The sequence below is a fragment of the Hemicordylus capensis genome, chromosome 1 (genome assembly GCF_027244095.1).
Source record: "Hemicordylus capensis ecotype Gifberg chromosome 1, rHemCap1.1.pri, whole genome shotgun sequence".
NCBI lineage: Eukaryota > Metazoa > Chordata > Lepidosauria > Squamata > Cordylidae > Hemicordylus > Hemicordylus capensis.
Window position 1 is genome coordinate 347726642 of NC_069657.1, and position 15173 is coordinate 347741814.

Genomic DNA, 15173 nt, shown 5'->3' on the forward strand with positions numbered 1-15173 from the left:
TTATAAGAGTCTAGTTAGGACAGCAGAAGCTGTAAGAGTGTATGTGGCAGGTACTCACTACATGTCTGAAGTGCAGTAAGTCCTCTCTACACAGAAGCTTCTTGGGCTTCTGTGCAGATTCAACTGGCTACTCACTTTACAAATAATTGTTTTCAGACATTATTTGAGAGTGTCATTAAGTGTCCAGTTAAGTCAGCACAAGAACCTCAAAGAAATTCAGTACTTATTTTCAGGTATAAATGGGTTTTTAACTAAGAATATCAAGATGAGCTTGCTCTGCCCCCAAATGCCCAGGAACACTGGCTGATAGCCTAACAAACAAACTACACATGTTATGAGACTCTGCAGGGACGCATGGGGACTTGCACACAACTCCCCCAGTCCTCCTCTGTGCATGCTGTTGCACCAGAGAGCGCAGTTTCTCAGCTCTGCTCATGCTCTCAAGGCACTCTGTAAGAGAGGAAACAGATTGTTGACCCTCAGCAATGTGTTTTCTTTCTTACCGAGCACTTGCGGAGCACAGGCAGAGCTGGGAAGTTTTGCCTGCTGGCGTTCAAGCACAATTTCCTGCCATATATATTAGTTTAGACATCTGCTTTAAACTGCAACAATTAAATTGTAACTCACAGTGTATTAATATTTGAGGTATCTCCCTTGTTCCAGAAGTTTGAGAGTACTGTTATACCTAGCTCTTTGATACAATTCAGCATTTTCTGTTGTATAACCGGTTGTTTGTTGTTATAGTTTTTCCTAAGCATAATAGGTAAACAAGGCATTTGAACTCATGAAATTATATTTATTATTTTCCCCTAGATTGTGCAACAATAATTTAGTTGAAAAAAGTGAACATTTATGTAGAACTGAACAAAAACAATGAGAAATACAATAAACTCTAAAACACTCAGTATTCTAATAATCATATTAAATTATTTAACCTTGGATTTAGTTATTATGTAATTAGGATTTAATGTAGTAATAATAATATTGTTAATTTAGGAATGGCTAATTTATTCAATTAAATAAATAATTACAGTATTTATGGAATAATTAGTAGTTTAGTGGAAATGCGGTATTTGTAATTGCAATAAATTCACAAATGTTATTTAAAATGCATTTTAAATCTACACTTGTGTGCTGTGCATGACAAACAGTATATTTTAAAAACACTGACTGACATCCAGACTAGCACTGCACTTGTGTTACAGTGCTGAGCTCCAAACTAACAATGTGCCTTCACGTTACTCTCAGGGACATATTTTCATGATGGACAGCTAGCTTCAGAGGGAAGGGGTGATTGTTGAAAATCACCTCTTCCCCAGCTCACATGATGACACAGCATTGGTCTGGAAGTTAGCATTGTTGCACCTGTGCAGTACTAGTCTGAATGTCAGCTGCTAACTACAGAGTCAATGACTCCGTTCAGAAATAATGCCAAATCATAGTTTGGTGCTAAGAGAATGAACTGGAAGGAGCTTCAATCTCACAGGTTTAATCCAGGTTTGGTCCATAGTTTGCTCATTCTGATATAGTGGGAAATGGTGGTTTGCCAGAAATCAGGAAGAAATTAATTAGTTCCGCAACCTGAAGGAGCTTCTGACAATACAGTGCTGCTGCACTAAAGGCTTGGATACCTTCCTCTGAGCATATGAGGTGCATGAAAAGGGTAAGAAATATCAAGCACCTAGGAGACCACAATGCATGACCAGTGAGATGCATTCAGCTTGGTGGATCATATTTTTGCAGACCTGTTTGCCATCTATAAAGGAATTCACTTGAGAGAGGGGTGTTGTTTCTTCTTGATAGTTTCTTCTTAACTAACAAAGAAAAAGTCAAATTCTTCCCTGTAATGCAGCAATTCAGTATATGTCTCTTTTTTACAGAATGGAGGCTGAATAGGGCAGCACCTCTTGACTCATAAACTCCATTAAATCCACTTGGGGGTTGTTAAGATCTAGGGAGAGGAACTTGTCCACTAGAGACTTGCAACTTTCCAGCTGTTTCTCTTTTGAAGAATGGTCAGTACGTCTGATGGGCTTTCCATTGCGGAGCAGCTCTGACACTTGTACTCCTCGGGCAATCACTTTAGGTGGCATGCCAGCCAAAGCTGCAATATTGGCTGCATGGCTGACAGTGGACACACCTTCTTTGATCTGATAAAAAAACACAAGCTCATCCCCATCTTGCTGGGTGTCCATGGTCAGGTATTGTACAAGAGGAGTGTCAGGTAAGAGCTTCAGCTGCACAAGGCTATGGAAATTAGTGGCAACAAAGATATGTGGACAGTGGGTTGCTTGTCCAATCCAATGCCTTAGCACAGCAGCCAAAAGAGAGAGGCCATCTACTGTGTTTGTGCCTTTGCCAAATTCATCAATCAGCACCAAGGACCTTTCAGTAGCATTGTTCACCGCTTTGGCTACCTGGTTAAGATCAATCATGAAGGTAGACAGTCCAAGAGAAACTGACTCTCTGCTATGGATCCTGGTGTAGATTCCATCTACTGCCCCTATCTCAGCTTCAGCAGCAGGGACATAACTACCAATTAGGGCCATAAATGTAATAAGGCCCACTTGCTTTAGATATACACTCTTTCCAGATGAATTGGGGCCAGTGAGGATCTTGATCCGGCCATACATTTCACTGCTGTCTACTGAATTGGGCACAAAGGTCTTTGCACATAACTCCATCAGTGGATGCCTTCCATCCTTGATACGAATTATATGAGAGTGAGAGAAGCGGGGTCGGGTGTATCCATTTTCTCGAGCCATCATTGCCAGGGACAGCAGCACATCCATGTGTGCTGTGTATTCAGTCACATCACTAAGCACAGCAGACTTTTCCAAGATCTTAGTCTGTAGCTGGGACATGATCAATGTTTCCTGATCTCTTATTTCACAATGTAGGTCTCCAAGCAAGCTGTCTAGCTCCTTTGTCCTAGTACTACGATAGTGCAGCTTCTCCTCTGACAAGAACATAAAATCTAGACCTTCAATCTCAAAATCATTCTTGTCCACCATTGAAGGTAGTCGTGGAATGGACAGTAAGAATCCTATCAAAGGAATATAAATCACACTACAAGATGGGATCCGATTATCCAGATCCTCCAGCTCTTTTCGGGCAACCTCTGTAAGGAAGTCTGAGAGCCCCATCAGCTTTCGTTTCTTTTCATCAATGATGGGATCTACATTTGGTCTGACAGTGAAGTGATTTTCTGAGATGCTGCCTTCAAAATCCACCACTTTGCTAATTAGGCCTGCAATATAGTGCAAATCATCAGTGAAGGCCTGTGAAATAGTCTGGAAGAGCTCAATGGTAGTGGGCAAGGAGCGACATGTATCTCTGAGGCACACAGCACTGTAAACAGTTTTATACAGTGCCTGCCAGTCACTAACCTTTGTGTTAGAAAGAGCCATTCTCCTAAGAATCAGAGGTACGTTTTTAATATTTTTGAGACATTCCTGTAAAGTCAGTACTGTTTCATGGTTCCGAGCTAACAAGAAGAACTGGATAACATCCAGACGTTTATTCAACTCCGTCAAGTTGCGGGTGGGCCTCATAAGCCACAGTCTCATCAGCTTCTCTCCCCATTTGCACCTACAGTGGTTCAGAATTCCATATAAGCTGAGTCCTTCTTTTTTCCCATTGGCTTGTTTATAGACAGAAGGGTGCACTTCACTTTTAAATACCTGCAGCACACAGTAAGTGTCTTGATCTACATGTACAGTATCTGTCAATACAAACTTTTTAAAAGCCAGGATTGGAACCCCAACTTGGTTGTCTTCAAGTTCAATTCCAACCCTTCTCCGGTCAAGAAACTTCAGCAGTCCTCCTAATGCCCGCACCATTAGTGAGCTCTCAAAAGGAATAATGGAGGACAAATAGAGAATTTTCTCAGTTGCTGTCATGTGAGAGGGAACAAAGGAGAATTGCCTAGATAGGATCCGTTGTTTGCTTACTTCTAAGCCAAAATCCATATTTGGATAGAGGACAACCTCTGGCTTTCTCCCTTCCTGCATGTCTCCTGTAGTGGCACCTATACTGGCCAGGAATTTGGCTATGCTGTAATCTTGCTTAGCACTACTCAATATGCATTTGGGAAGTACCTCATCGATCACTTTCTGTAGCAGCTTAAGGTCTTCATTGTCTGGTGTGTCAGACATAAAGTAGATTGAGCAGTCTTCAGTGTCATAATAAGCAATTCCCAGTGCTCCTCCATACCACAATACACACATGTAGATCTGAGACTGCCCTTCTTCATCTTCTTGTTCAGAGACAGGCATTGGTGAAGGCTGGTAGTGGTGGCTGAGTGTAGCAGCAGCACTCATTTTTTAATAAAGTGAATTTTAGAAGCTGCGTAGCTGGGAAAACAAGGACATTTGGGTTAGTCATTCATCCTGTGGGACCCCTTTCTCATCAGTCATCTATCTCCATATCTATGATATCTCCCCATCCCCCCACATTTCTTAAACATCCATCTCAGTGTTCACTCTAACAAGGATTCCCAGAAGTCGTTGACTGCAACTCCCATAATCCCCAGCCAAAGGCCATTGCAGTTGTAGTAAACCACATCTGGGAATTCCTGTTACAGGAAACACTGGTCCATCTACCATTTTGTCTTACTGTGTGTATTCTTGCTTTATGCTTTCCAGTGTTTATTGTTTCTGGTTCCCAATGTTTCTGGAGACAAAGGGGGGTAGGATACCTCAGACTTTGTTTCTAGCAGGCAGTGAGCATATATGATTAGCAGTAGCATTGTTGAGACAAGGCATCTATCTTGCGAAACAATCTTACTTCAGTACAACACTCATTACCTGGTTGAGAATGAGTGGAGGTTTTCAAATCTCCTAAACTTTCTGCTGCATATTTACTCTGATTGTGTATTTACTGTGCTATTGCTGCTCCTTTTATCTGTTGCTTTATCCCAGTATAATAGTGTGCTGCTTTGGGGCCCCAGTGGACTGAAAAGAGGCATAATTTTAATACAAATAAATATAATTTGGAAACCCATCCACACTTATTTAATGCAGAAACTCTTCTGTTGACAAGTTCTGTTAATACCAAGTCTCACATATAAATTTCCGGAATTAAAATTACAAAAATAGTTAAGTAAATCACACAGTGATTTCAGCACTGGGGTCTAGGTTTACATGAGGACTGTTTTATCTGGTAAAAGGACTGGGTGATAATCATTTGTTTGAGTATAGTTGCTACTATGCTCATGTGTGTACAATGCTAGTGTTGTATAGCTGTATAGGTAGTCCTCAACTTAAGGTGCTCTGAGTTAAGATGAACGACATTTAAGCTGTTGGTAAATTGCAACCTTGTTTCGACTTTACAACTCTGTTTCAATGTTACTATACTCACTGTTGAAGGGGAGGCTTTGTTAGATGGCTGGTGATGCACAGGCTAGAGGTTCACGTTGTCACCAAGACTGGCAGTCCTGGCAGAACCTATGGCTGCATCTGAGAATGCAGAAAGATTAATTGCTGCTTTGGCTGCTCCTTCTTCTCTTCCAGACTCAGCTGTTGTTCTTTGACGGTGAGAAGGAGACAGCCCGTTCTGTTCCCAGCCCATGCACTGCTTCTTGCCAACCCTCCTTCCTTCCTTGACTAACAATTATTTATTATTTTATTTATTATTTATTTACATTTTATATCCCGCTCTTTCTCTAAGGAGGTTTCTCCTCACAACAGCCCTGTGAAGTAGCTTAGGCTGAGAGAAAAGTGAGTGCCCCAGTCACCCATCAAGTATCTTGGCTTCCCATCAAGTATCTTGGCTGAATGGGGATTTGAACTCGGGTCTCCCCGGTCCTAGTCCAGCACTCTAACCACTAACTACGCTGGCTCAATTGCCCAGGAGGAGGAGGAGGAAGAGGAAAGGGAGGCAAGCAACCCAACTGCCTCCCTTCCTTCCAAAGAAAAGTAAGAAAAAGTCAGGAAGAGTCTGGGAATAGGGTTGCCATATTCAAGCGTCCCATATCCGGGTGGCCTAATTTGCATATTATGCAGCAACTATTTTGCATTTTATTATTTATTTATTTATTTATTTATTTATTTATTTATTTATTTGACAGATTTGTATACTTTCCCCTCCTCCTCTGCCTTCCCATGTGATTGGATTCAGAGTAAAATCCAAGCAATCCAGGCAGTGCATTTGAACTTCATGTAGATCCAAGTGGAATTTAGTAGAGGAACCAAAATCCGGGGGCTACCCTAAATTCCCCGGTGACATGGCAACCCTATCTGGGAAGGGATTTGGTGGCAAGGGGGAGCAACTTCTGATTCTCACCATCAACTTATTTGCTGCATGTCTGCGTATCTGTGAGTGAAGAGAGGAGAGCTGGTCTTGTGTTAGCAAGCATGATTTGTCCCCTTAGCGAAGCAGGGTCTGCCCTGGTTGCATATGAATGGGAACCTAGAAGTGTGAGCACTGTAAGATATTCCCCTCAGGGGATGGAGCTGCTCTGGGAAGAGGAGAAGGTTGCAAGTTCCCTCCGGGGCTTCTCCAAGATAGGGCCGAGAGAGTTTCCTGCCTGCAACTGGAGAAACCGCTGCCAGTCTGTGTAGACAATACTGAGCTAGATGGACCTATGGTCTTCATAGCAGCTTCCTATGCTCCTATGTCACACAGTTTTGACAGCAGCAGAAAAAAATAGGTTATCCGGCCTTAAATCAGGAACCAACCTCCTGTTTATAAAATTGTTTCCTATGGGAAAATTGATTCTGAGTTAAGATGTTTCAACTTAAGACACAGTTTTCAGGAATCAATTATGAAAGTGTGTGTGTGTGTGTGTGTGTGTGTGTGTGTGTGTGTGTGTGTGTGTGTTGTAAACAGAGAAAGAGTTTGTGACAGAGATATATATGTCAGTGGGATTAGGTGGATGAGTTAGTGTAAAATGAGGAAAGTGGGGAAGAAATGCTGTGGCACACCAGCCTTTCCTGCATTTCTTCCTCTTCTACAGCCTATACTCTGAAAAACAGTTATGTTAACCAGCAAACATAATTTTTAGAACTACATTAGAAAAATTGAAGGCTTTCAGAGAATCAGTAGGGTTCTTGGATTTCCTAAGAAGGAAATCATGATATGCAGAGAAATCATACATAGCTTTAGTTCTTCTTTTTTGAAGGTGATATTGAATGATCTATCTTACCTGAACTGTTCTTTTAAAGATATTATTTCTGAAGAATGGTAATCATATGACATACTCAGAGAATGGAATCTAGAGAGAATAGATAAATTACACATAATGAATGGGTAGGATCTGATTCCTTTATGCTAACATGCCCAATCTCCTCTTATATTGGATATTTCAAAGGCAGCTAATGAAACATGGCTCCAAAAGTGATTACAGGAGACATGCTGGACTTCAGTACCAGACCAACCACTAGAAATTATAGTTAAGGAGAAGTTCATTATTATTCTGCATGGAGATCTGTATTAGGGTGCATATTACATGGCTTTTGCAAGCAGAATGATATGTAAAATGTGAACAAGGAAGTTATTACATTTCTCAAAGAAAAAGCAGAGAGTATGAGGGAACTTTAAAAACCAGAATATTGTTCAGTGGCATAACAAGGTCTGGAGGGACCTGTGTTCCATAGTTGAACTCTGCCCTCCCTTTTTCGTGATTCCAGAGGTACTGTTGAAACTTTTAAGCTTCCTTTTATTTTCTTGCTGCTGCCAGCTGCTCACATGCCCAGCCGCCAGCTATGCCCCTGGTTACATGTCTGCCTACCTCCCCATTGCTGCCCTGGTTGGCACAAAGGAGGAAGGTGAGCAAGCAGATGAACAGCTCCCCTGGCTCTGGCATCATGCATTCTGGCTCTTTGCCAGTGCCCATGGGCGACTGGTGGTGACAGGTAATTAGGGTGGGGGAGGCGGGCAGTGAGAGGACTTTGGTGGCCCCTCTTCTCAGGGGAGCCTGGGGTGCTCATGTTATTTTCACTAACCAGTTTCAGAGAGTTTGTGTGCATAACTCTGTGTTGGATTGTGGCCATCTATTTCTAAAGTACCTCTACATTTTTCTCTACATGCTGAAAACTCATTTACACTGGACGTTCAAATATTGGATTTTGACAGACATGACATTCAAGCTTTATTTCCACCAATGGCAAAATTCAAATGCCTAACCTGAGTAGCAGTTCATATACTTTATGCTGAGTAAAGGATCTCTTCATAGAAGGGCTTCTGTGAAGAGAATATCATCTGTGATGAGTTAGTGAAATGTGGAGCTGCAGTATGAATCATCATATTGAACTCTTGGGCTAGATGAGTGATTAGTAAAAGTTGTTCTTGACCATAATAATAACCAGGACAGATGGTTGGGCTCCCAGGGAAGATGGAATGCTATTTTAAATGGTTTCCAAAGTACTTGACACGTTGGAATTGTAACGTTTCTCTCACTAGGCTGGTTCACATGACCATATGGGGGTGGTTTTGCAGGGAGGAGGGAGATCTCCTTCCCTGTTGCAGACAGATGAGCAGAGCCTCTGTTTGGCTCTGTAACCTTGCACCCAGACGATTGAGGCATCCACTTCTCCATTGAAGAAATAGTGAGCTGGGTCTGCTGAAGATCAGTAAAGGTGTTCCATAATGCCACCAGTACACTGGGAACTCTTATGTCTTCTGATTGACTGAGAAGGGGCAAAAGGTGGGCCCAGCACTATTGAAGGCATTGCAGGGAAAGGACCTTAGAGTATGCATTCACAGTAGCTGCTGTGCTCTATTGTTTTAAAGGCCACTGGGTCCCAGGAACAGCTTAAAACTCTGCATGCACCCAGATGACAAAAGGATCAAGGGCTTTGTTTTCTTCTACCTCGGTTTAGAGCAGGGTAGAGGATCTGGGTTACAGAGATTTGGGAAGCCTGGGTTAGTGGGCAGGTTGGGTTGGCAGGATTCCCATAGCTCCATACAAGCCTGAAAATTTGGGTTTTTTGCCTCCTACCTTGAAACTGATGGTTGTGACAACAGCCCCATTTTATTGTACTTTCCCCATAATCTCTCATGCACTCTCCACACATATACTGTACCCACAAACTACTCTGACAATCATAGTGTCCAGTAGGGATGTGCACGGAACTGGTTCCATGCACTCCCGGAAGGGCAGGGGGTGGTGGTGTTCTTTACGAGGCAGGGGAAGCACTGCCTACCTGTCAGCCCCTGCCCCGCCACTTTTACCTTCCAGCTCTCTCGCAAAAAGCAGGTGCATGGGACTGCAAGGCACACATGCATTGGCCATTTGTGAGGCGTCACTGACCGGGGCTGCAGGGAGGCACATTGCAGCCTTGTGCGTCCGCTTTTTGTGAGAGCACCGGTGGGGGGAAAGTGGCAGAGCGAGGGCTGGCAGGTAGGCAGGCGTGGGGGTGTGGTCTCCCTCCCAAATGGGGCCACGTGGCCCTGTTTGGAAGGGAGATTGGCCCCGCTGTGTTGGCTAACTCAGTGCAGGCTGATTTGGGTCCCAAATGGGGCCGTGCAACCCCATTTGGAAGCAAAATAATGCCCTCCGCGTCTGACATCAGATGGGGGTGTGTGTCTGGTGCCGCAAGGCACAGCCCCTGGGGGCGGCGGCCCGGGTTCTTTGAACCCGTTCACCCAATGGTGGCTCTGCTCCTGATCTGCACGCATGCATGCAGAATGTTCCAGATTCCCTCCCTGGCATCTCCAGATAGGGCTGAGAGGGACTCCTGCCTGCAATCTTGGAGAAGCCACTGCCAGTCTGTGTAGACAATACTGAGCTAGATAGACCAATGGTCTGATTAGATATAAGGCAGCTTCCTAGGTCAGGAAGTCAGGCACTGTATGCAAAAAGAGTATTACGGAGCATTTCTTCCCAAATTTGCCCACTACCCTAGCCCTCAGTTCACATAAATCATTTTTGTCTTTAGTTTACAAGCCATTAAATTTTCTAAAAATTAATACCTTGATCCCACTCTTAAACGTTTTGGCCCTGTGTGTCATAGGGCTGCTAACTAAGATGTTCAAAATCATAGACTAAATCTTAAATGAACTAAATGCTTTCTTTTTTTCTTTGATTACTGGAGAGCACTGTACTCACCTTCCCATGTGTTCCTGCTTTAACCATAAGGACAGTAATCCTACATTTTGAAAAAAGCAGGAAAAAAATTATATATATATATTTATAAAGTAGTTTAAATTCCCCTATTTTGCTGATCTTTTCCTACTCTTTAACCTTTGTTTGATAATTCTTTATTGGCAATCCTCTCTTTGGTGTCCTTATATATAAGTATTGAGCCAGCGTGGTGTAGTGGTTAGAGTGCTGGACTAGGACCGGGGAGACCCGAGTTCAAATCCCCATTCAGCCATGAAACTAGCTGGGTGACTCTGGGCCAGTCACTTCTCTCTCAGCCTAACCTACTTCACAGGGTTGTTGTGAGGAGAAACTCAAGTATGTAGTACACCGCTCTGGGCTCCTTGGAGGAAGAGCGGGATATAAATGTAATAATAATAATAATAATAATGATGATGATGATGATGATGATGATGCAATAAGGCTCTACACACGATCAGTGTGTAGAGCTGAAAGGGTTCCGCGGGGAGAGCGGGCTTGACCCACTCTCCCTGTAGATGATCACAGAACCCTCCTCAGGTGAGCGGATCACCCACCCAGACGAACGACGGCTTCACTCTGGCGCTCCTGCTCCCGGCCACAGCTTGCCCAGCAGTTCCAGAGGTCGGGTGAAGGGAAGCACCACCATGTGGCGCTCAGCCCCTGGAGCCCCAGTAACACACCGTGCAAGTGTGCGGTTCATTCACAGGGTCCCCCTTCCCTGAGTGTGTCCGCTGTGGCTGCAAGCAGCCACGGCAGACACACGACCAGGAAAATGGGGTTAACAGAGTGCTCACTCCGTTAACCTCATTTACGGGGGAGAGTATTTAGGCAGACTTGCTGCTGTGCTACCACTGGGAGCTGTGTGGCTCCCGTTGCTGCATATGAGCAGCAGAAACTGGGCTGGGCTCCCTTAGCTGGTTTCTGCTGCTCATGAGAATCGCCTCAGTATCTTTTAAGCACTCACACATCCTTCATCCCACCACTCCATCATACACACTATGATAATCAGGATACCAGTTCCTACAAATACAGTTTTGTCTTTCCCTACTAGTCAGGCATACCATAGTTCAACTTCTCAAGGGCTTCCCAAATTAGCTGTGGCTGAGGCAGACCTGTCTGTTTCTACTCTCCTTAAGCAGCTGCACTGAGGGGAAAGATAAGGCGCTGAAGGGAATCAGGATTTTATTCACTGACAGGAGTGGACTGGGAAGGGCTTTAGCTACTAGGCCGCAAGAACTCCACAGAACCAAAAGAGTGTTTAGGCTGTCAGTAAAATAACCGAATGCTCCCTTACTATGGTTTAGCCACCATTTCGTGAATATGTTTGTGTGAGTGGATTAAATTAAAACCTGTTCTACTTTTCTAATGGTTACTTCAAGTAGAACAAACCATGGCTTGATTCTGAGGAGATTCTCTAAACCAAATAAGGCACTTGTCCACTTCGTTGTGAGGAGGGACAGCGCTTCATATCTTCTTCCACAAAACCATCCCATCCCCCGCCTCCAGGCAGACAGAAGCGCCTCATAATGTATCTGTTACTGGGCTGTTCCATTTCAGACTCCTGCAGGTGCGGGAATCAAATGTTTGAATGTTCCTTTAAAATACAGTGGTCCCTCGACTTACGAAGATAATCCGTTCCGAACGCACGTTCGTAGGTCGGAATTTTCGTAAGTCGAAAAGCGCATCCACGGAGGTCCGGAAACATTCGTAAGTCGAGGAAGCCGCATCTAAACATTCGTAGGTCGAGGAAGCCGCATCTAAACCGGCAACGACTTCCGGTATTTTTTGTCGTTCGTAAGTTGAAATCTTCGGATGTCAAGTACTTCGTAAGTCGAGGGACCACTGTACTACCTATGCAAACAAAATAGGAGGGATTCTATTTATTTTATTTTATTTTATTTAACATATTGTATACACCCCAAACTTACATCTCTGGGCAGTTTACAACAAAGCAAAATAAATGACAACACAAAAAGTTAAAACATTAGTTAAAACAAAATAAATGTTAACAGAAGAAGTTAAAACATTACAACAATTTAAAACTTTAAAACAACATTTTAAAACAATGTTAAAACTATTAAAACAATATTTAATTAAAAGCCTGGGTGAACAGATGCATTTTTAAAGTCTTTAAGACTTTTAAAAAGTTGCCAGAGATGGGAAGGCTCTTATTTCATCTGGGAGCGCGTTCCAAAGCTTTGGGGCAGCAGTGGAGACGGCTCATCCCCGAGTAGCCACGGATGTGCCGGTGGCAACTCTAGACTGACCTCTCCTGATGATCTCAGTGGGCGGTGGGGTTCATGACAAAGAATACGTTCTTTTAAATACCCAGGGCCCAAGCCGTTTAGGGCTTTATAGGTGTTTTATAGGTTCTTTATAGGAAGACAATTCTAGGCATTTTCTTCAGAAAACTTCATTCTGTATACCTTTCTTGTTTTTGAGCCCCAAGCACTTTCCTATTCTCTCCAGAATATACTCAGTTCTAAAAACAACTCAGTTCCAGAGCAAGTCTGTCACTGCTCTTAGCAGCCCCACATCCAAAGTCCTATAGCTTTAAGCCTTAGTGCAAATAGAATTCCATAAACAGGCCATTCAGGTAATCTTCTTTCCCTTTATTTTTCTGGCCAACATTCCTATTAATGGTGCAGAGGTGCTGTATGTTAAGTGCCTCCACAGCATTTGGTAATATGCCACTGCATATGGGGGCGAGGGGATTTTCACTGATCACTTCTTCCTTGGAAGTGCTCTTTACACCTCTAAATATGTCCCTGAGAGTTACTCTGGGACATATTTTCACATGTTAAAGAGCACTGCCAGGGGAAAGAGAAATCAGCAAAAATTGCAAGCGCACATACACTCATGCACAGCAGATTCTGGATTAGTAAATTAGTATTACTAATTTCGTAATTAAATTAGTAAAAGCTAGTATATGCTCTGGAGACACTTGGCACGCAGTGCCTCTGCACTGTTAGTTAGGATGTTGGTCATTACATTTATAAATATCTTCTCTATTGATGGAGAAATAAACATGCAAAATAAACTCAAATAATAATAAATCCTTAAAAGCCCTGTACAATAAATGAATAAAACACACACACACACACACACACACACACACACACACACACACACACACATAGCAACCACCTATAACTAGTTCTTAAATAATAGTAGGACATCTATCATACTCATTCTTGCAGCTGCACATTATTATTATTATTATTATTACTTTTCTATCCCGCTCTTTCTCCAAGGAGCCCAGAGTGGTGTACTACATACTTAAGTTTCTCTTTCACAACAGCCCTGTGAAGTAGGCTAGGCTGAGAGAGAAGTGACTGGCCCAGAGTCACCCAGCTAGTATCATGGCTGAATGGGGATTTGAACTCGGGTCTCCCCGGTCCTAGTCCAGCACTCTAACCGCTACACCACGCTGGCTCTCACATGAGCATATCATATGAGCATACAGCCAAAGCCATTGTGGCTGGGGCTGATGGGATTTATAGTCCAACAACATCTAGGGATCTAGGTTTGAGAACCCCTGGCATACAACATGCAGTATGTATCAGCACAGTCTCCTTATATGTTCTTCACTTGGAAGATACACTGTTGAACCAGGGGCGTAACAAGAGACAGGACATATGTAGTTCACATAATTTACCACCAGATGGCAGCACAATTTCAAGAATTAGGAAAAGCAAACTAACATTTTGGACATTAAGCAATACTAAACATATTCTCAGATTCTTGCTTGGTCCTTCACTGTTAGCCAGAAGGTGTGCTCAAAAGTAAATGATTGCCTGAAGAGAGACAAAGAGAAAGAGAGAGAAAAGAATGTATTTACGCTTGTTTATGAACTGGATGACTGTGACTGAAACATCATAGAGGAACCATACTATAATTAGAACTAAATTTAAAGTAGCTGAGCATAACATATTTCTTTCTTACATTTATCTTTATTCTAAATGATCAAAATAAATTTATATACACAGTATACTGGTACTTTGAAGGAAAATTTAATGATCATTAAATTTTTGATCATTAAATTATCAGTCAACAAACCATTCAAATAATTAATTATTCAGCGATTTCTTTGGATTTTAAACGAAAAATCAAAAGCCAAAAAGCCATAAACTTTAACTAAATATTTATATACCGCCTGATATATACATCTCTAGGCAGTGTACACAATCCATATGACAATATAAAAAAGCAAACAATTAAAACACTTTCACATAATAAACACAATTAAAAACAATCCACAGATTGAAACAATTAAAATAATTTCACAGAATAAAAACAGTTTAAAATTAATTTTAATTAAAAGCCTAAGAAAACAGGTGTGTCCTAAGGGTCTTTTTGAAAGCAGTCAGAGATGGAGAAGCTCTTATTTTGACATGGAGTGCATTCCAAAGCCCTGGAGCAGCCACAGAGAAGGCCCAGCACTGAGTCGCCACCAGAAAAGCCGGCGGCAACCGTAAGTGGAACATAGGAAGCTGCCATATACTGAGTCAGACCATTGGTCTATCTAGCTCAGTATTGTCTTCACAGACTGGCAGCGGCTTCTCCAAGGTTGCAGGTTAGAATCTCTCTCAACCCAATCTTGTGGTAGCCAGGGAGGGAACTTCTGCTCTTTCCAGAGTGGCTCCATCCCCTGAGGAGGATATCTTACAGTGCTCACGCTACTAGTCTCACTTTCATATGCAACCAGGGTAGACCCTGCTTAGCTAAGGGGACAAGTCATGCTTGTTACCACAAGACGAACTCTCCTCTCCAACTGGACCTGCCCAGATGATCTTAATATGTGGCAGGGTTCATGACAAAGAAGGCGGTCTCTTAAGTACCCTGGACCTAAGTACCCTAGTTAAGTACCCTGGTTCAGGGCTTTATAGGTAATGGCCAGTACCTTGTATTTCGCTTAGAAATTGGGAGGTCAGTGCTGCTGAAATATCGGCAGCCAGTGCAATGATTTCAGAATCGGTGTTATATGTTCCCTTCGGGTTGTCCCAGAGAGCAACCTGGCTGCCACATTCTGTACCAGTTGTAGTTTCCAAACTATGCAGAAAGGCAGTCCTATGTAGAGTGCATTACAGTAGTCAAGTCTGGAGGT

General features: G+C 42.8%; 2 protein-coding genes across 13 annotated transcripts in view; one reads left to right on the top strand and one right to left on the bottom strand.

The window, feature by feature from the left end:
• The window catches only part of AKAP7 (A-kinase anchoring protein 7), a 144555-nt gene that overhangs the window by 53403 nt on the left and 75979 nt on the right, over positions 1 to 15173 (top strand). The gene's annotated exons all lie outside the window — the stretch shown is intronic.
• On the bottom strand, positions 783 to 11937 carry MSH5 (mutS homolog 5). 10 transcript variants are annotated; one of them, XM_053287085.1, is made up of 6 exons: positions 11690 to 11937; positions 10052 to 10091; positions 8128 to 8184; positions 7148 to 7216; positions 5362 to 5459; positions 783 to 4355 (listed from the first exon to the last, which is right to left on the bottom strand). In XM_053287085.1, the coding sequence occupies exon 6, from the start codon at positions 4320 to 4322 to the stop codon at positions 1875 to 1877; it is 2448 nt and encodes an 815-aa protein (XP_053143060.1). In that variant the 5' UTR covers positions 4323 to 4355; positions 5362 to 5459; positions 7148 to 7216; positions 8128 to 8184; positions 10052 to 10091; positions 11690 to 11937; the 3' UTR covers positions 783 to 1874. The 10 variants fall into 10 exon arrangements, with proteins under 10 accessions (XP_053143060.1, XP_053143026.1, XP_053143035.1 ...); XM_053287051.1 differs by lacking the exon at positions 11690 to 11937 and adding an exon at positions 11456 to 11634; XM_053287060.1 differs by lacking the exon at positions 11690 to 11937 and adding an exon at positions 11361 to 11634.

Excerpts from the sequence above, each read along its gene's own strand:
- MSH5 (XM_053287085.1), bottom strand. The coding sequence starts at position 4,322 with ATGAGTGCTGCTGCTACACTCAGCCACCACTACCAGCCTTCACCAATG.